This window comes from Onychostoma macrolepis, chromosome 21 (assembly GCF_012432095.1).
Source record: "Onychostoma macrolepis isolate SWU-2019 chromosome 21, ASM1243209v1, whole genome shotgun sequence".
NCBI lineage: Eukaryota > Metazoa > Chordata > Actinopteri > Cypriniformes > Cyprinidae > Onychostoma > Onychostoma macrolepis.
The window spans coordinates 7,132,931-7,156,239 of NC_081175.1; the positions used below are offsets into that span (position 1 = coordinate 7,132,931).

General features: G+C 38.2%; 2 protein-coding genes across 2 annotated transcripts in view; one reads left to right on the forward strand and one right to left on the reverse strand.

Annotated features, from left to right (window-relative positions):
• Positions 1-2,614: 2,614 nt before the first annotated feature.
• Positions 2,615-11,613, forward strand: rbmx2 (RNA binding motif protein X-linked 2). Its single transcript, XM_058758375.1, has 6 exons — positions 2,615-2,754; positions 3,339-3,454; positions 4,904-4,955; positions 5,086-5,215; positions 7,835-8,021; positions 8,158-11,613. The coding sequence occupies exons 1-6, from the start codon at positions 2,750-2,752 to the stop codon at positions 8,694-8,696; spliced, it is 1,029 nt and encodes a 342-aa protein (XP_058614358.1). The 5' UTR covers positions 2,615-2,749; the 3' UTR covers positions 8,697-11,613.
• A 714-nt stretch (positions 11,614-12,327) lies between these two features.
• Positions 12,328-23,309, reverse strand: part of siah2l (seven in absentia homolog 2 (Drosophila)-like) — a 34,954-nt gene continuing 23,972 nt past the window's right edge. The window contains exon 2 of the mRNA XM_058758376.1: positions 12,328-14,971. Within this exon, the coding sequence (XP_058614359.1) occupies positions 14,420-14,971 (552 nt within the window). The 3' untranslated portion in view covers positions 12,328-14,419. The remainder of the gene's footprint in view (positions 14,972-23,309) is intronic.

The following is a 23,309-nucleotide window of genomic DNA, read 5'->3' on the forward strand; positions in this document are numbered from 1 at the left end:
AGTTTAGAAAGCAGGTGTAAAGTTGAAGGTAATAATTAGGCATTACTCCATCATTCTGCACATGCTGCCGTTTTATTTGGGTTGCCTGAAGAGCAACCCAGATCAGAGGTTTCACCTTGAGGAGATGTTGTTCCATAATGGTACAAATTCACTGGAGAACCAATAAAAAGCATCGAATAGCATTGCTTTACTTAATGACCTTTAATTGACCTATCGGTAAGCCCCGCCCCCCTTAGTTACTGTTGCTCCCTCAGACAAACAAACGGAGTTGCTCACTGTCTTTCAATGTCTTTTTTAAAACCATGTCCCAAGATGTTTTTGCACAATTTTGAACACAGAAGGCCACCAAATGGGAATTAAATATTCCATGGAGGGATTTATAAAATATTTAAAAATAAATACGGTGCGTAACTCGAAGCGAGGGTTTACAGATAACAATGTAAGCGGGAGAAGTCTCATTACGGTCGGTCATCACGATCGCGGATGACAACATACAGTGAGGAAAATAAGTATTTGAACACCCTGCTATTTTGCAAGTTCTCCCACTTAGAAATCATGGAGGGGTCTGAAATTGTCATCGTAGGTGCATGTCCACTGTAAGAGACATAATCTAAAAAAAATCCAGAAATCACAATGTATGATTTTTTAAATATTTATTTGTATGATACAGCTGCAAATAAGTATTTGAACACCTGAGAAAATCAATGTTAATATTTGTTACAGTAGCCTTTGTTTGCAATTACAGAGGTCAAACGTTTCCTGTAGTTTTTCACCAGGTTTGCACACACTGCAGGAGGATTTTGGCCCTCCTCCACACAGATCTTCTCTAGATCAGTCAGGTTTCTGGCTTTGAGCTCCCTCCAAAGATTCTCTATTGGGTTTAGGTCTGAGACTGGCTAGGCCACGCCAGAACCTTGATATGCTTCTTACAGAGCCACTCCTTGGTTATCCTGGCTGTGTGCTTCGGGTCATTGTCATGTTGGAAGACCCAGCCTCGACCCATCTTCAATGCTCTAACTAAGGGAAGGAGGTTGTTCCCAAAATCTCGCAATACATGGCCCCGGTCATCCTCTCCTTAATACAGTGCAGTCGCCCTGTCCCATGTGCAGAAAAACACCCCAAAGCATGATGCTACCACCCCATGCTTCACAGTAGGGATGGTGTTCTTGGGATGGTACTCATCATTCTTCTTCCTCCAAACACGTTTAGTGGAATTATGACCAAAAGTTCTATTTTGGTCTCATCTGACCACATGACTTTCTCCCATGACTCCTCTGGATCACCCAAATGGTCATTGGCAAACTTAAGTCGGGCCTGGACATGTGCTGGTTTAAGCAGGGGAACCTTCCGTGCCATGCATGATTTCAAACCATGACGTCTTAGTGTATTACCAACAGTAACCTTGGAAACGGTGGTCCCAGCTCTTTTCAGGTCATTGACCAGCTCCTCCGTGTAGTTCTGGGCTGATTTCTCACCTTTCTTAGGATCACTGAGACCCCACGAGGTGAGATCTTGCATGGAGCCCCAGTCCGAGGGAGATTGACAGTCATGTTTAGCTTCTTCCATTTTCTAATGATTGCTCCAACAGTGGACCTTTTTTCACCAAGCTGCTTGGAAATTTCCCCGTAGCCCTTTCCAGCCTTGTGGAGGTGTACAATTTTGTCTCTAGTGTCTTTGGACAGCTCTTTGGTCTTGGCCATGTTAGTAGTTGGATTCTTACTGATTGTATGGGGTGGACAGTTGTCTTTATGCAGCTAACGACCTCAAACAGGTGCATCTAATTTAGGATAATAAATGGAGTGGAGGTGGACATTTTAAAGGCAGACTAACAGGTCTTTGAGGGTCAGAATTCTAGCTGATAGACAGGTGTTCAAATACTTATTTGCAGCTGTATCATACAAATAAATAGTTAAAAATCATACATTGTGATTTCTGGATTTTTTTTTAGATTATGTCTCTCACAGTGGACATGCACCTCGATGACAATTTCAGACCCCTCCATGATTTCTAAGTGGGAGAACTAGCAAAATAGCAGGGTGTTCAAATACTTATTTTCCTCACTGTATGCAGGATCAACACTGTTCATGTATCGCAGGGTACGATTAAATTAATGTACATTTAACCAGTTTAATATGGAGAGGCACTGAAATGTAGACCTTCGTTTATGTGTTTTTGACCTACACTGTACAAGACGCGAGAACAGTCTGTACGTTAGCATGGACTCACTAACTTTAACGTTAGCTAGTTTTAGCCAGAGATACCTTGCTAAAGCACAAGATAACATAAACGTTCTGCTGGAGCAGATGAAAACTGTAACTTGTGTATGACAACCAAAAAATGAACGTTTTTGTCTTCATTTGTATTGGGGTGAATACATAGGGACATTTTGCTCTGTTTTGTTTGGATTCAGGAAATGTAATAAAATAAATTATATTGCCCATCCTCTCAGGATACCTGGAATCAGTGTTACATGTGTGTATATACCAAACTGTTTAGGCTACTAGGTCTATTTTAATTTATGCCAATAATACTATCAGTGTTTGCTTCAGTCCTTCAGCTGAGAAATACACTCCAAGTTACAAACACACAATAAGTAATGATGATGGGGCAGAAAAACGTTGAATCTGAGTCAGTCAACTACATATCCCACAAGCCATTGCTCCTAACCCAGAAGAAAATAGTACCACGTGCGACCTTCGAAACTCGCCAGTCGAAATAAATCCTTCCGGAGTGACTGCGGCTAATCACAATGAAGTAAGTGATGTTTTGAATGTTTGAATTGAAATATCTCGCTTACATTTGTTGCCATATGTTTCTAATTAGTCTAAGAAAATTACTAGACCCGTCAGGACTGAAACAGGAAGTTGACAGCTAAATAACTGGCCTCAGTTTTTGCAGCAGTAGCCAAATGCTAATTATTCATCTGCTAAAACATGAACGTAAAGCACTTTCCTTACTCTCGATTCAGTTATTCTTTTTGATTAATTTGTAGGACACCAACAAATAACAAGAAAATTAAATGGGTTAAATGAAACACTAGGACGACGAAGTTACTCTTTCGGCATGCATAGTTAAAAATAATCCTTATTACATTACAGGTAACTTTATTGCCATAAATAGATATTTGTGATAAAATGTTGAAACATAATTTGAAGAAGTTTCATTTTTTCACGACTTCAAGTAGTCTTAAGTGCTCCTGATTGAAGAATCATTACACACGACACGTTGATCTTATTATGCAGACGCCACAACAGAATAAGAATATTAGAGACAATACATTTTGTACAGAATAAGATATATGTAAATGTATGTTCATTATCTCTGTTATTTTTATGCAGTCCGCTCACTAAAGTGAAACTCATCAATGAGCTGAATGAAAAAGAAGCTCAACTTGATGTCAAAGACAGTGTGTCCTGGCATTCAGTCTATAAGGACAGCGCCTGGATCTTTATCGGTGAGTGACTGCTTGACATCCTGGCTGTGCGCCAAAACCCAGTTGTGCTAAACAATACTAGGCAATGGGCTCTCTGCATAGGCCAGGGGTCTCATATCCTGCTCCTGGAGAGCTACTGTCCTGCATATTTCAGCTCTAACCCTAATCGAACACACCAGAACCAGTTATGCAAGGTCTTTAGAGTTACTTGAAAATAACTGACAGGTGTGTTGAAGCCAGCAGTGTTGGGCAGTAACTAGTTACTAGTAATTTAGTTACTGTAATAATATTACTTTTTGCAGTAACTAGTAGTGTAACTAATTACTAATAAGATTTCAGTAATAATATTACAGTTACTTTCCATAAAACAGCTTAGTTACTTAGTTACTTTTGATGCCTCAACCCCGCTGATTTAAAATCTAACAATCAAATAATTCCTAGATTTATTTTCATAATTTTCATGACTCGCACATGCATGTGATGTCCCCAGTGCAGCAGGCAAGCTTGGAATATGGAAAAGCTTACATTCAGCAGATAGAAATATTGCATTATATTGATTTTGTCAGGAAAAAAGATCTGTTGTGTAAGTTGTGGCTTTACTTTGCTCTGGCATTACATCCCTCTGATCAGCATGTGGTACATTATATTAATATAATTAAAAATATTTTTGGAAAATTAAACTGTTTCTTACAAACTCATGTGATTTGATAAAATACATAACGAAATTTAATCTCATATGGGTAACGGAAAAATGACTTCAAGCTACACATGACAATCAATGATATGAATACAACACTTCTACTTGAATGCCACTATCAATCACTATTGAGTGTTTGTAATAACTTCTGACTGCGATCCGATGTGGATTTTGGTCAAATGATGAGGCAGAAATATGTTGTTAGTAACATTCTAGAAGAATTTTATCTGGAAGATACACAGTTACAACTGTGGGTTGTGAAGAAAAAGTAATGTAACTAGTAGTGTAACTAATTACTGTTGCCAGAAAGTAATAAGTAAAGTAACAATATTACTTTTGAAAGGAGTAACTAGTAATGAGTAATATATTACATTCTTTGAGTAACTAGCCCAACACTGGAAGCCAGGTTGGAACTGAAGTCTGCAGGAAAGTAGCTCTCCAGGAGCAGGGTTGGAGATCCCTGGGATAGGCTATATTCTTCCAGATGGTGGCAGCATTCACCTTGTTGACACTGAAAGTGTGCTTCTGTACAAAATGGCATGATCTCAGTCTTTCTCTGAGGCCCATTTTAGTACACTGTACCGTAATCCTGATTTGACCTTGTCAAATTTCAAACGAAGTGATGTATGTTCATTGTTTTTTATCTCACATATATTTCCCAGACTAAAGAGAACCGTTAAAAAATCTAAAAACATTTTATTAGTGAATTATGTATTTATTTTATTTAATGCCAACCCAGTCAGCACTGTATGTATATTTGTTGTAATCTACAGGTGGATTTCCATATGAGCTGACAGAAGGAGACATCATCTGTGTTTTCTCTCAGTAAGTCCTAATTGCCCATCCCCTTGTTTTTCCCTACATTTCAAACACGTTTTCATTTCTTGCTAAAGAAGTCAGCACTTCAGGTTTTTTTCCCTTCTAGTAAAGCTTAATCCTCCTCTGTGCGTCTCAGGTACGGAGAGATTGCCAACATCAATTTGGTGCGAGATAAAAAGACGGGCAAATCCAAAGGATTCTGCTTCCTGTGCTATGAAGATCAAAGGAGCACCATTCTGGCTGTGGATAACTTTAATGGAATCAAGGTGAAAGGCTTTTTCCAGTTGTGTGTTTACTAATGGACTATGTTCTACTTGTTGAAAAAAATCATATTTCAAATTTAAATCGGTAAATGATAGATGTGGGTCAGTGACATTATTTGTTAGTGTCCTTGATTTTTTTTTTTTTTTTTTTTTAATTGGAAAAATCTTTAAAATGGCAAAATATTAAAAATTTTTGAAAGATATATTTCAGAGTTAAAAGTTTAGTTTTGTTTTACAATATCACCTGGGATGGGTGATGAAACAATGTCATATCAAGATTGCGATAAAATTTTATGTTGATGATAAGCTCTGGACATTTTTACTTGTAATCTTACATTCTATAAGGCAACAGCAGCCAGTCAGTGTATAGTGCTAATAAGTCTGCATGATTACAGTGTTTCATTTGAGAAAAACTACCATCAAATACACACTCAAATGCAAAGTAAAGCTAAAAGACCTTCTCAACAACACGTCAAAATAAAAGTCTGGTTTAACTTGAAGAAATTGTCAGAAATATATTATTATTGTATACTAAAATAGAATTTTCAAAGTCATTTTTTTAAGGAATATCATACAACATAGGTATTTTTCATTCCATTTATACAGTTATGTTGTGCGGTATCTTTCTTGACAAAGAAAATGCAATGTTTTGTTGTAAATTTATTTAATTTCATTACATTTTAAAAGAATGATCAAACTATTAACAGTTTATTAATTAATTTCATTAGACACCATAAGAAAAACTAGAATACAGAAAAGAATTTAGGAAAAAAATAAAACAGATTTCATGGGGCCCTAAATTAAAAGGTATCTCACTCTGTGGAGTTTTATTGTGGATAAAGTTATGTTTGTTTATTCTCAAGGCCTAAAAACATGTGGAAAGTATTTAATTCCCCATTAACGATAAATGAATATCATGATAAACATCAGTATTATACAATATGGAAAAAAGTTATTGTGATAAGATTTTTGCCCATATCGCCCAGCTCTAGTTTGTTATAAAGACGTCAGATTATATTATTTTATTCATTCATTCCTTCCTTTATTTATTCATTAAAAAAGGAACTCATATACAGTGAGGGAAAACATAATTTGATCCCCTGCTGATTTGGTACATTTGCCCACTGACAAAGAAATGATCCGTCTATAATTTTAGTGGTAGGTTTATTTGAACAGTGAGAGACAGAATAACAACAAAAAAATCCAGAAAAATGCATGTCAAAAAAGTTTTTGCATTTTAATGAGTCAAATAAGTATTTGACCCCTTTGCAAAACATGACTTAGTACTCGGTGGCAAAACCCTTGTTGGCAATCATAGAGGTCAGACGTTTTTTGTAGTTGGCCACCAGGTTTGCACACATCTCTTTTCAGATCCTCTCCAAGTCATTAAGGTTTCGAGGCTGACGTTTGGCAACTCGAACCTTCAGCTCCCTCCACAGATTTTCTATGGGATTAAGGTCTGGAGGCTGGCTCGGCCACTCCAGGACCTTAATGTGCTGCTTCTTGAGCCACTCCTGTGTTGCCTTGGCCGTGTGTTTTCGGTCATTGTCATGCTGGAATACCCATCCACAACGCATTTTCAATGCCCTGGCCCTGACGGTACATGGCCCCGTCCATCGTCCCTTTGATGCGGTGCAGTTGTCCTGTCCCCTTAGCAGAAAAACACCCCAAAGCATAATGTTTCCACCTCCATGTTTGACGGTGGGGATGGTGTTCTTGGGGTCACAGGTAGCATTCCTCCTCCTCCAAACACGGTGATTTGAGTTGATGTCAAAGAGCTTGATTTTGGTCTCATATGATCACAACACTTTCACCCAGTTCTCCTCTGAATCATTCAGATGTTCACTGGCAAACTTCAGATGGGCTGTACATGTGCTTTCTTGAGAAGGAGGACCTTGCGGGCGCTGCAGGATTTCAGTCCTTCACGGCGTAGTGTGTTACCAATTGTTTTCTTGGTGACTATGGTCCCAGCTGCCTTGAGATCATTGACAAGATCCTACCGTGTAGTTCTGGGCTGATTCCTCACCGTTCTCATGATCATTGAAACTCCACGAGGTGAGATCTTGCATGGAGCCCCAGACCGAGGGAGATTGACAGTTATTTTGTGTTTCCTCCATTTGCGAATAATCCCATTCCAGCCTTGTGTAGGTCTACAATCTTGTCCCTGACATCCTTGGACAACTCTTTGGTCTTGGCCATGGTGGAGAGTTTGGAATCTGATTGATTGATTGCTTCTGTGGACAAGTGTCTTTTATACAGGTAACAAACTTAGATTAGGAGCACTCCCTTTAAGAGATTACTCCTAATCTCAGCTCCTTACCTGTATAAAAGATTATATCAGATTGAAAGGGGATCAAATACTTATTTCACTCATTAAAATGCAAATCAGTTTATAACTTTTTTTTAAATGCGTTTTTCTGGATTTTTTGTTGTTATTCTGTCTCTCACTGTTAAAATAAACCTACCATTAAAATTATAGACTGATCATTTCTTTGTCAGTGGGCAAACGTACAAAATCAGCAGGGGATCAAATAATTTTTTCCCTCACTGTATCGGGGAAATAATAGTGTCATGTAATTGACCCATGTGTTGAATTTTATTTTTTTTCCCCCTGCTTTAAAGATTAAGGGCCGAACCATACGTGTGGACCATGTAGCAAATTATCGACCACCCAAGGACCACGAAGACATTGATGATGTCACTAAACATTTGCGAGAAGTGGGATGTGCTCCTAAAGTCCCCCAACCTTCTTCCTCTGAGTCAGAGTCTGAGGAAGAATATGCTGTACCTGTGAAAAAGTCAAAAAAAGGTGAGAAGAGGTTCAATCTTTTCAGTAAATGTAACTACATTTGATATGATTTTATTTCAAGATGTTTCTTTTATTATGTAATAAACAGTATTTTTGTTTTTTGACTACTTGATTGATTTATGTTGTTATACTTCAGATAAAAAAGAGAAGAAAAAAAAGAAAAAGGAGAAGAAAGAGAAGAAAAAAGCACTAAAGGAAGAGAAACATAAGGCACGGACTGAGCCGTCAGCATCGTCTCCTGTCAGAGTGAAGAAGGAGAAGGAGGACACGGCATACGAGAAGTATGCCACGAAAGGACTGGCAGGAAATAGAAGGGACAGATCGGGACAAGATTTCAGGAACCCGCAAGACAGAGCAGATGAGGTGGACAGATTCAGAGATAGGTATGGAGGTGAGAGGGAAAGGGATAGAGAAGAAGACAGAAACAGAGAGGATAAAAGACATGAAGACACACGACAGCGAGACAGGGAGGGAGACAGGGGAAGAGGTGTTGATAGAGAGAGAAATGGGGAAAGAGAGCGAGAACGAGACCGAGAGCGTGAGAGAGAAAGGGAACGTGACAGAGACCGGGATAGAGAAAGAGAGAGAGACAGAATGGAGCGAGACAGAGGAAATGACCGAGGGTTTGCCAAACACAGAGATCACAGTCGTGAAAGAGAACACAGGCGAAATTAAGCAGAGATAGTAATTTAACTTTTTTGGGGGGCGGGGGGGGGACCAAATGGACTTTACTATTTTTGTGTGTGTACCTCAGAAATGTAAATAAATGTTTAGAATTTTTAAATATGTCTGCAATAATTAAATGCATGATGGCTACCTGGCATTGCATTACACACAGTACACTCATTTGACAAATAAATTCAAGTTTTATTTAAATGGTTCAAAGACCAAAAATGTCTTGTCAAAGACCAAAACAGTGTCAACAATAAACTCCAAAATTACGATGCAATCAAAGTACACCAATCATTGTGGATTCAGTTGTAAAACTATTAAAAGACATTTAGTTAAGGGTGTTCAGTTAAAAAAACAAAAGATATCAGACCAAGCAGATGTGCACATTACTCGTTAATACCTGCTCAACAAGAAACAGCATTTCTTCGCTAATATTGAATAATAATGAGCGCTATGGTCACGACAACATATTCAAAAACCTAGCAAGAAAAGGTAAAACAATTACACAGATATATTCTGAGCAAATAAACACACACAGAATTCAATAGTAATAAACACTAAGTTGAACATTAAAATGTGTGATGTGATTATTGGAAATTTGGGCTGTTGCTGTAATTGTAAATGTTGCTGTAACGAAAAAAAAACTAAATCACACTATGCCCAAAACAATTGCTTTTAATACAGTAAATTAAGCGAATCACCCTTAAGTCAATCTGTTATAACTTCAAGTTACTATGAGCGGTTCAATTCATGAATGGTCAAATACGAAGTATCCATAATTGGCCAATCAGGAGTACTGTAGACGTGACTCCATTAGTCTTGTTCTGTCTCAGACACGAAACGTTCAAGTCACTACTCAAGGTTAAAGGTCAAATATCTGTTTGCACTGAACTTTAATAGTGTATGCTGTTGTATGATGTCCCTCCTTGCAATGCTTATATGCTAGACTACATCCACCACCAAACCCATTTTAAATAAGCTATCAAAAAAATAGAGATAAAAAGATGTTCACGCTAGTTCACATAATGGAACTCCATCTAAATATACAAACACCTGCCACAGGTCATCAGGTCTTTGGATGTAGCTGTCTTCTGTAGTTGTAAGCGGTCTTACTGACATTTTAGCCACAGTCACAGTATTATCCAAATTAAATCATGAATATTTACCATTAGAATGTTAAATGTTGAATAATAGTTAAAGGAACAGGTCAAAAGCAAAACATTAGCTTTCTGCAGCAACACCATTCAATACAGCAAATTAAATTACAATTGCCTGTAAAAACAGAAATTAAAAGTAGAATTTGGTGAGAAAGCAAGACTAATATACTGCAGTACTGACTATTGAAATGGTTGTGATTTCTGTGAGATGGATAGTATGTTTCCAGGTTTTGTTTACAAAATGTCATGTACGTAATTAATCTATTTTCTAAATGCATGTTGTTTGTGAACAGTTTATTTAACTACCCTTTTCTTACAATCGACTGTAAAGGTGCATTCAAATCTTAAATATTGTATTTACGAGTTGAATGCACAATTCCACAACAAAGTCATAATTACGAGTGGGAAATTCAGGAGCCTTATTTATAAAATGTTCTGTATAAACTATCCTACTTTAGATCAAATCTCAATTCTCGAATGCGCATATGTGTGATTCAGAGAAACCAGCGTAAGCACAACAAACGTGTGCATGCCTCTCTTGCAGATGTGAAATCTATAGCAAATGATCTTGAAAATGTGCGCAGCTGATTGGTTTTAGATCTCTGCCTTGTAAACACCCCCTAATTAATGGCATTAGCATATAAAAGAGCTCCAGTCAACATCTAAATTAGGGTTCCTCAAATCTTTCCCTCGAGGGCCAATGCACTACAGAGTTTAGCTCCAACCTTGATAAAACTCACCTGTGATTTTCTAGTGATCCTGAAGACATTGATTAGCATGCTCAAGTGTGTTTGATTAGGGTTAGAGCTAAACTCTGCAGGAAAGTGGATCTCGTGGGTCAGATTTGAGGATCCCTGATCTAAATTCTTTACTTGAGAATGGTGAGAAGCGGGCATTGCTTAGATTTCCTGTAGTACTATGACTCTGCCACAAGGAAAAGTGCGTACGCCTGCTTAGAACCTGACATGGTGTACAGTCATGATAGAGTATATAACAATTTACAGAACCTTCATGAATTGAATAAGAACATTAAAAAGCAAAAACACAGATGCACATTCTTTATTCTTAATTTTGAAGTAGAGAATCTTGCTTAATTATTTTGTAGGAAAGTTACATTGCCATCTTACTTCAACCAAATCAATTCTGAATGCACCCAACATCATAATTATGACTTCCCAGCTTGTAAATATGAACTTCCCTGGAGAACTTGAATGCACAAGCTCACATTAAGCAGATTTGCCTATATTTAATCAATAGTCAATGGATTGAACCAAGTTTTCATCCTACATTTTTTTTATTTTTTGATTATCCGTTTCACTCAGATGCTCATCACGGTACTGAAGACAAGATTTGAGTACTTGCGTTTCATTGTGACAACCTTCCACTTATTTATTTAAAATTATTTTTCTTCAAATCATGCATTTGAAATAACTATGGTTAGGGTTTTTCATATTGATAGATCTGTAAACTCACATGTGCTAGTATTTGTATCACTGGGTTGGCACAGGAAACATCTCATCATTTCATTGCCGTGAATGTTAGGTATTCCAGTCCTTGACAGAGACTTGTTTATTCACAAGTTCATTAGGATGTGGTGCTTAATATTGATCGTGATGGCTTGATTGCGAGGCATGGCACACAGCTCAGGAAACCACCTGCTCACTTCATTAAAATGTATTTATTCAGTTTTGTATTCACTTCTGTGTAGGGAGTCTAAAATGCCATGGGAGAGAGACAGATGGCTGGTGGTCTCTTTTGACATGGTATGTCTTGTCTTTGTCTTGGAGCTACAACAATCTGCAACTAGTGGATGGTCAAATCGGAGTTAAGATATCAAAATATATACGAGTATTATTTGAAAATCGAAACTGATTAGGCTAAATGTGCAAATTGATCATGATCATTAAATTGTTATTCTTTATTGCACAAGCTTTGCAATGCATTGTCAGCCCAATGCCGTAGGAGTCATGCTACATAGATCTGGAAGCTTGGAGCTTCCTTCAGGGCTTGTGATTTACATGCAGGTACTTTGTCCTGTTCAACATGCATTTGATATTTTTATGCAGAACTTAAAATGATAGAGGTGGTACAGTCACCATCCATTTGGTTCAACTGCATATTTTTTTTATTTTTTATAGATCTTTAGAGGAATGATCCATGAACTGTAAATAACATGACAGATTGACTAATTTTGAAGTCATCTACAAAAAGGTGTGAAAGTGATTTCAGACCAACCAAGAACACTAAAAAAAAAATATATACAAGAATTTTCTTCTAGGAATGAATGAGCTAGATTTCTCATTTGCATATTTTGTTGCCATGACAACTGCATGTAGCGAGAACAAGCATCAAGGACGAGAGTCTGTCCACATGTTTGAGGAGCGGAGACACTGACCACACAAGCACACTTTCATCTTTTCCTATGGGTCACTAAATGTAAAAAAAATCATCAACAAAACAATACATTTGCTCCACAACAGATTTATAAAACATTTAATTTACATTTTTAAATTATTTTTCAGGAGGAGTAAAACAGCAGACAGATAAAGAAGAGCTGAGGGCATCAGTTGTGCATCAAACTTAAGATCTCTTCACAGAACCACCCACATTCAGGGATATCAATGCTCTTCTCGCAGACGTCTTCAAAGTCATCAGAGGTATTTGAAAAGAGGCTGGGTTCCGTACTTGAACAGTGTAAGTGAAACGGTTACTGCAGCAGGTTTTGGGGGCAAAGTAGAATGATGTGCCATGTCCTTCCCACTCGTAATGCCACTTGGTAAAATTCTCTAAAAGTCTCTTTCAAGACACTGGAGGTTTGGAGGATAGTGACCTGAACTTGACACTGAGTCCTAGAAGGCGGCAGACTATATAAGACTGAGTTTGTATACAAGTAAGGCATTGTGGGTTCATTGACCATAGAGGAGAGTGAGAAATTGCTTAGATCTTACTGGGTTTTAAAGAACTAGAGTAAACAAAGCTAGACTAAACGATCATTTTGTAAGAAATGTAACAATAACAACAAATAACAACAAAACTGAAGTTGTTTATATTTTTTACAAAAGCTTTTCTTTTAACCTCAAATATAAAGTAAGAAAAAAGTACAAAGACAACAAAACCAATTAAATGTGGACACTTTATCAACGAGAAAATAACAGATTGTTGTTTGTGCGCAGGCTAAATCTTTTACATACAGTCACTGTTGACAAGACAAAGTACGCTAAAAAGCAAAGGTGGAACACCTATATAAAAGAAATTGTTCATTATCAAATGAAAATTCTGTCATTTCCTCTCCTTGTGTTATTGAAACCTGTATAGGAGTCCTCTAGCAAAATGTGTGAGCTGCTCTTTTTCATACAATTAGATATTTTCAGTAAAAAGCCTTAAATTTCAGTCTCTGCCTCTAACAAAGCTATCATATGTCTTCAGAAGACTTAAAATATAGAGCACAGGTTGTATGGTCTGCATTTATGGTGCTTTTTTTTTTTTTTTTTTTCCTTTTGGAGCTTAACAAGCCCCAGTCCCATCCAAGTACACTGTACTGAAAGAGAACAGCCGAGATATTCTACTTAACTTCTCCTTTGGTGCTCCACAAATAAATGTTAGAACATGAGGGTAATTAAATAACAGATTTATAATTTAAAAGGCCAACTATCCATAAAAAAAAAAAAAATCAAGTATCGTATACAAATATATCTATGAATATTTGTGGCATTAGATCACGGGTAACAAAATTTGAAATGGTTGGCTGTAGTTCTGTCATTTTATGGAACTTATATCTGTGCTGATCTCAAACCAGTTCTCTCCTCTGGATAAGGACCATAAAATAAACCAAGTATTGTCCTCATTACATCTTGCAACACTGATGACAGATATAGTATTAAAAAAAAAAGAAAGGAAGGGAAAAAAAACATGGTGAAGAGGTCAGATTCTTGCCTTAAAAACATGGTGGCTATGTACTCATTTTTGCAAGTGAATTTTATTTCCACCATGCACACCGCATTTCCACCATGGGCATTGTTTTATCAAGCCAATATACAACCATGAAATTCAGAGGATTACCATTTACATTGCCATGTACAATTTCCATGGTTTCACTCAATATCCAAAGACGAAAACCAAAGTAGTCAGTGCAGTTTTGTACAACATAGGTTTTATAAGCTTCTGAGGCAAATGTTACACCTTCATGCCTAGACTCTTCCCAAGTTAGCATTTTGATTCTGTGATGGTGTTCATCCACATCTAAACATCTATTGAAGGTATAATCAGAAAGTTGAGGTTTTTGTATCCTTGGGGTGTGCAAAAGAAATTCTCAATTGCACCAGTGCCTTCAACGGATTGCTAACACCTGCACACTCCCCGCTTCATCCCGAGAAGGACTCTTGCCATCCTAACCTAGCAAACTAACCTACTAGTGAATCTGGAAAGTGTGCGCTGTTTTAGCGGATGACTCGAACCGAAATATACACAAATGTATACATCTCCCAACCGTTGCCTTCAGAACCTGCAGTCTGATAGGGAGCAGAGGTTGTCCAAGGTTTGGGTGACTGGATAAAGGCTTACGCTGCCACCTCAGCACATAGAGATGGTCACGTTGATACCCAGGTTGCCATTGTCTGCAAACAGGTGGGCAATAGAGGTATCAAACACAAGACAGTCACTGTTCATGATGGCTGCTGCTACGCCATCGTGGATCGAGCGCGGCGTGGCCTCCCAAGTGAGCCGCCTACGGTTGCCGTTCAACTCAAGGCGGTAGGCAAAGTTCTCTGCTTGCTTTCGCGTGCCAATGAGCAGCACGATGGCAAAGAACTGCTGGTGTCCCTCATATTTCTCTTGCTTCTCTAGAACCAGCATGAAGTGGTGGCCGAAACATGACTGCATCATGACCCAGTCCACAGCCCCTGGTAGATTAATATCCGTGGCCAGAAAAACAATGTCCTCGCCCTGTAAGGTGGTAATGGATTTGTGGGCATGCATGAGATGTGGCATGACGGCCTCCAGGGAGCCCTGCCATTTACAGGAAGCCCCCGGGCATGGGCAGGTGTAGGGGCGGAACTCACAGACTTCTTCGTGCTCTGGCTTCTCACTGTGGTGAAGGGACAGCAGACATCCAGCTGAGGCATACTGCAGGAAAACAGAAATGAGACTTGCATGAGCACCAGTACGAAAAACATTTGAAGAGATACTTAAATGACCGACTGAAAGAGAGAGAGAGAGTGTGTGTTTGGATCAAGAGTGCTCGGGTAAGTAATGGGACAACACTGAAAGAGCAACTGATGATGAAGGACAAAGACAGAGTAGCAGGAAAGGTGAGTGGGAGGCTGAAAAATGGTGAGAGAACAAAGAGGGGAAAAAAAAGGGAAAACTAGGATAAGGGGGATTTCAGGAGGGCAGGTCAAGGACACAGGAGACAGGGAATTATATATAGGTAAAGCAAAGAGGGAACTAGGCCGTGTGTCGAGATGTCAGTATCATTTGAAGCGAATCCATAAATTGCGTAGAGTAATTTACATCCGTTCGTGTGTGTACTTGCCATAGAAGCGACGTTGCTGCTAATCATGTGTCAAGCTGTGACAACCCTCTCATTTTTTATGCACGTGTCCATGCAGTTTGGAAAAATGAGTGGGACGGATCGTGTTGCTTCAAGATGAATAGCACAGCCAGGCTCTCTCTTTGATTATCTCAGGAAGGGAATATAAATGAAGGTCAAATATGAATGTTACCCCAATCTGCTCACTTTGCTGGAAATGTGCGCACTGCATGACTTTCTTGGCTCACTCTAAAACCAAAACTTATCTCTGACTGGCCTACAGGATTGGACTTGCAACAACAAAAGGTGAGATCTCACAATAACCGGATAAGTGCCCTTCCCAGGGAATTTCATCAGCTTAGCAGAGCTGCATTAAAAACAAGGTATTCAGCTCAAATTATAGGTAAAGGTTTAGAATTCAACCGAGAAGTGCCAGACCATAGACAAAGCAACAAAGAAAGAAAATCCTTGCATGAATGGGCTAGGGAAAAGGAGCGAACCTACTGATTTTCTGACAAAAGGCAAGCACAATTATGTCTAGACTGTAAAGAACTAAGACCAAATAAAAATACTTTTTTCAAGCACACAAGCTAAGAAAATGAATTAGAGATTTTTTCCCCCCATCTAAAATCATTTTATAAAAGCATTATCCGATTCTTTCTTATGAAGTTTCCAGAAAATCTATGTAAACTTCATTAATTAGAGTTAAATCATTACACCACAGGGCAATCCGTTTCTATCAGGTTAGAGAAAAGCTAGAGGTGTGGGCGTTCAGCCCACTCAGCACCCATCCCCATCCCCAATATCTGCCAAATTAATTATTAATCTGAGTGGCAAGTCACTGGCTGCCTAGCAAAAATCAATGAGTGACAGCCGTTATCCAGTGGTCCAGAAGACCCCAGAGGCTGTAACTACCTTAAAACACTGACATTTATTGTCAAAAGCTGTTAAGAAGCAGCTGGGGAGAAAGAATCGTTATATCTCCTTCACGTTACACTGGGTTTTCCAAACTGTCTTTTATTAGGACATGGCCTATGTCCAAATACCCTCAAATTCATTACGCTAATCCTTCCTCATTTCCCAGCCTTTCTTTTACGAATCAAACCATCAGACTTCTGGAGGTGTGGAAGGTTTATGTGTCCCATCTCTCTTCCCTTCCATTCAGACAGTTATCCTCTTATCCACCTTTTTAATGAGAGAATGACAGGATTTTGAGCACTAATCCTAAGGCCGTACGGTGGAGATAAAGCCTCTGTCTAGAGCCTGTTGGAGCCAAGGGTATTGGCGTAGTAGGAAGGAATAGTATCAAGTGTCTGTTTAGGGTACACTATTAAGCGTGTGATTTTATGCGCGCGTGTATTCAGTCATTACTATACCTGATTCCAGCTGTGTACTTTGCAAAACAACCCTGTATATCACTTACCTTGCACTGATTAGCCCCTAGAGTGAACAAATTAACTGTGCGTTTCAACAACGCATCGGAACATTGAGTCAATGACTGTACCGATATGCCCACAATTTAAAAAATCAATTCTGATAAAAAGAGCAGAGGACCAACATACAAATACCTCTGCCACTGGCTACAAATTGAATTCACTTTAATTAAAACTTTAAATCTATCACCAGCGAACATTGCTCCAGAGACCTGATGAAATAATAAGTGAAGTGCTCTCTTTCTAATACACCCTTGACTCTGTGCCAAGCTAGCCCTGTGGAGACGCATAGATCCTGGGCTGGGAGCTTACCTACTGAATTATTTATACATTTCCGCATTTAAGTTGCAAATTCTCTCTCGCCACTTTAGCCAAGAGGAAAAGTCATTGGATATGCTCATTTTGATGAATGGCAATGAATTTTGACAGTTTATTAATTAGTTTTTTCCTTTAATGTAAAATTATGTAAATATAAATGTTTTTTATGTGTTGAAATGGAAATGTGTTTTAAAATTAACGTCAAATGAACCAGAACATGAAAATGGCACGTAAGAGTCACAGTCTTTAGATGCTCTTTGGTGGTTTTAATCTTACCCTAGGCTAAAATACTTAATTTTTCAAAACAACTTAGTGGCAAAGAGCTTATTTTTTCTCTAAACACGGCATCTGGGCCCAGATATTTCTCAATGTACAATAAAAGAATCCTAGACCTTGAGAGAAAAACTTAAGTCCTTAAAAGTAGTTTGCTGCAATACACTTTATTTGCATTTTTGCATCTTAAGGCCAAACAGACTAAATACTATGTCCTAAAAGTATGTAAGCAATACGCTTAACTTTACAACATGCTGCCAGATAAAAACACTGTGCTACAAGTACCATTCAGTTCAAGGGTACCTTTACTTTTACCAAATGACTGATGCCTCTGCCAACAATGTTGACAGTTGGGAAGAGCCTCATTTCAAGAAACTATTGATGTTTCCCATACACCTATTCAGAGCAATGAATGAGAGGCAGGCTTATCTATCCTCCATTAACAAGCAGGAGGACCTTGAGTTGCCATCACCAACGTGTCAGTTGAGTTGAAGGATGGCGTCTCTGCACTAAGATCCCCAGAGACGGAACCCAGGACAGAAGAGATGGCATCATTACCATCTCTTTTCCCTTCTCCCTCAAGGACAGGGTGAGTGCATATGAAATGGCAAGAGAAGGCGCTCTTGAGACCAAGTGAGGCCACCAGCATCTTTGTCCCCTCTTATAAGACACCATGTCTGCACATGACCTCATCACTGCTGGGAAGCGGCTGGGCTCAGGTTATAATTAGAATCAACTCTGTGGAGGCCTTACGAATGGCCCGTACATCAGGCACCGAGAAATCTGATTTCTCCTGATCAGTGGCAAGCCATCGTACCCACTTCAACCACTGCAATGGAAGCCTAGACACTCGCTTTCCCACTCTGGAATCAATAGCAATTTAGTTAAAAGTTTCAAAGCTGAAATCAGCCCAGTGAAGGCCAGAGTAATTAGGTTAGAGGGGGGGAAGGGAATCCTTGCTTGCCATCATCTCGCTCTTGCTCGGTTCTTCAATTACATTTAATGTTTTTATGCAGCAATTAGTGTAATGTGTTTGTATATACATAGTATAATTGAGACCCCACATAGCATCTGAGACTTCTGTACAGTAGGACATTTTAGTGCAACATTAAAAAAAAAAATAAAAGATTGAATAAAAATCAATGCTTGGGAATAATTTCATGATATGCCTTTCACAAAAATAAAGTCATAAACCTATCCACTTTTATAAGCCATTTACTAATTGTTTTATGATGTCTACTTTGAGGCTAGTTTCTGTGTGACTTTATTGTCTTAACTTTAGTCTTATATTTTATGGAATTGTTTCTTAAAACTCTGTATTCGATTACCATTATACTATTATGAGAGCATTCTTAAAAGCATGATTATATTCCTGTAAGCACCGCAACAATATTCCCCATAGGCGGCACAACTTCGTTCCCTATTCCCGTAACGTTCAGACTTTCCGGAAATTGTATTACATTTAATTTTTTTTCCCTTTACCAGTAAATGCTTTACTGCCAGTTGACATGTATGGAAACAAGTAAAATGAGTGAGTGGGAAAAAAATCTAGTATGTTCCTGCATCAAACAGCTAATGAACAAGTATCCTAATATATGATATCTAAAAAAAAAACACTATAAACATACTGAAAATGGAACTATGATCTTTAATACTCACCTTGCTTCCTGGAAGTGGTTTGGTATGACAAACCGGTCGATTTGTGCCTGTGACACAAACACCTCGTTGTCTTGGCCAACCGAGTAGGCACCGCAACTGGGACAAATCCCTCAGGAGTGGGAAACAGGAGGCCGGGCACAACATCACTTCAAACACAACCCTACAATAACTCTTCAGTCAAAATGTTTTTGAGACCGTTTGCCTTGTCGGACAAAATTAGACTAACCCAATCCTAGCTTCAGAGTCCAAAATCAAACCCAAAGTAATGCTCAAGAAAACTGTTTGGGGTCTCTCCATTCACTTGTAGAGAACGTCTTAAGAATCTTACTGTGTACCGCAAAGAAATTTACTTCAAATTTGTGAGGAATGAACCTACTGACCTACCAAGAGTCAAGGAGGTAAACTGAACACTCTGTACTCCTTCACTCAAGCGAAAACACCATTCCCATGAGTACATCTGAACAAGTGCAAGTGTGTACGGCAGCGCTGAGTAATTACACTGAATGCCTCCCTGTTTACCTCTGATTCTGACAAGGATGCTTTTGTGTCCTCAAGGACACAGCCAGGATAAACCACGTTTCACATCTACTGCCAAAACACAAGCCTCGCGGACCCGTTAAAATGACGCAGCCTCCTCGTATGCTAGCAGACATGCACGCAACAACAGTAAAACCAAACAAACGATCTATTGATTCAAAACATACACCATGGACTGCACTGTCCCCTACAGGACCAGAAAGAGACCCACGCTGTGATTCACTAGCCGTACAGAAACTGTCATTGTTGAAACACTTCAATCCCAATTTAAATTCTGTACTCATTCCATGCAGATGCTAAAGAATTCTTTCCTCTCAGTTCCAAATTCAGCATTTTCAGCAAACGCAGGATAAATCAGTGAAGACAGGTTATTTCTTCGAGAAAGCTCTCAGCATGAGCGACAAAAACATATACGAACTGCAGCATCCAGTTAAAACTGATCAACCTCAATAAAAAGCTTCTAAAGCACAGTCGGAGATCGCAGGTGAGATGTCGTAGCCCCTAGGAAAGCATCAGCCTCATCCCATATTGTGCAAGATCCTACAAATGCAGCTTGTCAAGTGACTGGGATCCCTGCAAAACAGTCTTTTCTCCTTCCTTTCTTTCTCCCTCTCTCTCCTCTGTTGTTGCTGCGCTCCGGAGGGTGACAACTCAGCAGAGCTGCGGACGCGGAAAAACATTCTGGACTGCAGCACTGGCAGCACGCTTGCACACAACGGGAGGGGGTGGGAGGAGGAGGAGGTGTGTGTGTGTGGAGGGGGTTCTCACCTCCCCATTCCTCTGCTCATGTTTTTCTCTCTCTCTCATGCCTGTAGCACAGCCATTTGGGGACTTCAAGCAGAACGTAATCTACAGGTCTTTCATGTTAGATTTGGGCTCGTTTATTCCCCTGCGGCACTTTGAAGGGCAGATATACGAACATACACTATTCATATACACTCGTGACCAAATAAGCCGTAAGGGAAAAAGATGATTATGAATGCATTATGAATATCTAAATCTGTGCTATATAGGGATGGGAGGTATAAATAAAAATAAAAGATACTTACATATTTTTTTGAAAGTAGTCTGTAATGTTTACCAAAAATCTTCAATGTCACATTACCCTTGAGAAAACATTCTAATATGCCGATTTGGTGCTCAAGAAACATTTCTTTTTATTATCAATGTTGATGATAGGTTGAAAATTGTAACCAATGCAAAAAAAAAACCTTTGTATTTAGATCATTTTCGTGCAACAGTATTGTGGACTTAAATGCACTGCTGTAATTGACACTTTTCACGATTAGTTGATTGTGATTGCTGAAACTGTAGATTCAAAATGCTTAAAAGTAGAAATAAAAATCTAATTTAGGTTTTTCCACACTGTTATTCATTAAATAAGATTTATATTTTAATACATATTTTTTTTAATATACTTTAAGAATATATGTACAACATTTCTGTATTTAAATTGCATAACATTATTTTTACTAAAACATTTTAAAGGTTGTAAAGTGCATTTTTATGTTTTAATGCTATAATTATTTTTCTGCTGAGGTTTTAATCTTTTATATACAAAACCAGCCTACTTTGATCGTCTTAATTTCACCTCATCTAATATCTAAATGCATACTATTTATCTTGTTGTGAATAATTCATCCATGCTTTAAAAAAAAAAAAAAATTTGCTTTTATAATTCATCAAATGTCATAACTATACAGATTTCTCAGGTGTCACATGCCAGGCTTCAATCGTTTAGTCCGACAATTGGCTTGCATTCAGATCAACAACTGATAGATAGAATCATGTTCTAATTCATTTCAGTCAAATGTCAGTTACAATATGGACAAAAAATCGGTTGCTTCGGTTTCATATGGCGACTTGTGTATATAAATACATTGTCCAGCCCTAATCCTGAATATTCCATAAGTGTTTGTGTTTTTGCCTGCAAATAACCACACCAGGCATTAGATTTTCTTTACTGAAGCACAGATGGCTTGCTGACTATTATTTCTTCTCACAGATCCAGCATTTCATATTTTTCCCTATTGTCCATTTCCCTTTCATTATTCTCTTCCCTTCACGGCCCTCCTTTGACCTCCTGCAATAGTGTTTCAGATGAACCTGGAAGCATTCACACATCTGTGTGGCTTGAAGTCCGTATATCTAGCCGTCACTACCCCAGGTTTTATTTGAATTCAAGCACAGGGAGAAAGACAATCTGTCTCACAATATTCTACTCATCTTTACCCCCTTTCACTTTCTGGGTGAGTGCCCTCACACACACACACACACACACACAAGCCTCATACCTCTTGGCTTCCCCGCAGTGGAAAGGCCGCCTATTTTTAGCCTGATGATGACTGGCAGCACAATCAGGAGGTTACAATTAGAGGGGTACATGAGATGGAGTCTGACACTTGCATTCTCATTTCATTACAATGACATGCATGAGCATTAAGGGGTGGGTGGTATGAATAACATCACAATATGAGTAATTTCATATGTTAAGAATATATCACGGCACAGTTATTTTTGCAAGAACACTCAACCTAAAAAGCATTATATAATAAATACGCTTGCAGTAATGTTTTTTGATAATTAAATGCCTAAATTCAATTATTTTCTTGATTAAAAAAAATAAAATAAAAAAATAATCAGCATATCATGATGAGATGTGAAAGATATGCTCGAGACGGATGGAGACAGAGAGAGCTAGACTTGCCTTGGGTTCTCAAAACCAGGCAATTCAATTAAGCAATGGTGCTCGTGGATTTATGGGACATGAGAGATTGACCCATGATTGCAGTTTAAATTTAATGTACGCTGAGCAGGGACAGAGACCGATCATATTGATACCGTTTCGGCACAACAACACAATGCCTTTCATTTTACGGGAGAAGGTAACATTTTTATTTTATTTTTTTATAGTAATGCAATATCATCAATTCCAGGAAATGAAACGTATCTCACCTATTCAAAGTAGCTTGAATAAACAGCTCTGTTATCACCTTTTGAAAAACATTTTATTTTCACTTTGGCTACAGCTGGCACAAGCTCATCCACTCGCTTTCAAATGCAAATAGTGAAATTATAAAGCAATATCACAGAAGCGCTGATATTCAGTATAACAGCATGTTTACTAGTGGTATGCTTTCTTTATGAAAAAAAAAAAAAAGAATTATAATCCAAAGCACAGAACACACACACACACACACACACACGCACCAAACTCAAAGCAAAACAAAAAATTAAAAAAATTAAAAAAAATGCACAAAACAAAATGAATTATCAATATACTGGGATCATGTTTGACATTTTGTAATTGGAAACATGTATACTGCTGCCAAGGCTCAAAAGAACAAAAGGCTGAAAACTGACTGTTGTTAGGGTTAGTTAGATTGTTAATAATAATAATAATAATAATAATAATAATAATAAATAAGGATTTTACTTTTTCAGAGAAAAAAAAAAAAAAGTAACTGGTGTGGTACCCTTTCAAAAGGCGCATCTTTGTACTATATTTACCCCTAAAGGGTGCATATTAGTACCTTAAAAGGTACATAATAGTACCTAAATGGTATTTATTAGTACCTTTCAGGTACTTTCCCAGTGACACCTTTTGTACCTATTTTTTCCAATTGGACTGGAAATAACTACTATATAATATAGATGTAAGCAGAGGGTTGTGTATGTATAATATTCCAAACCTATCCAAAGGGATGGGAAA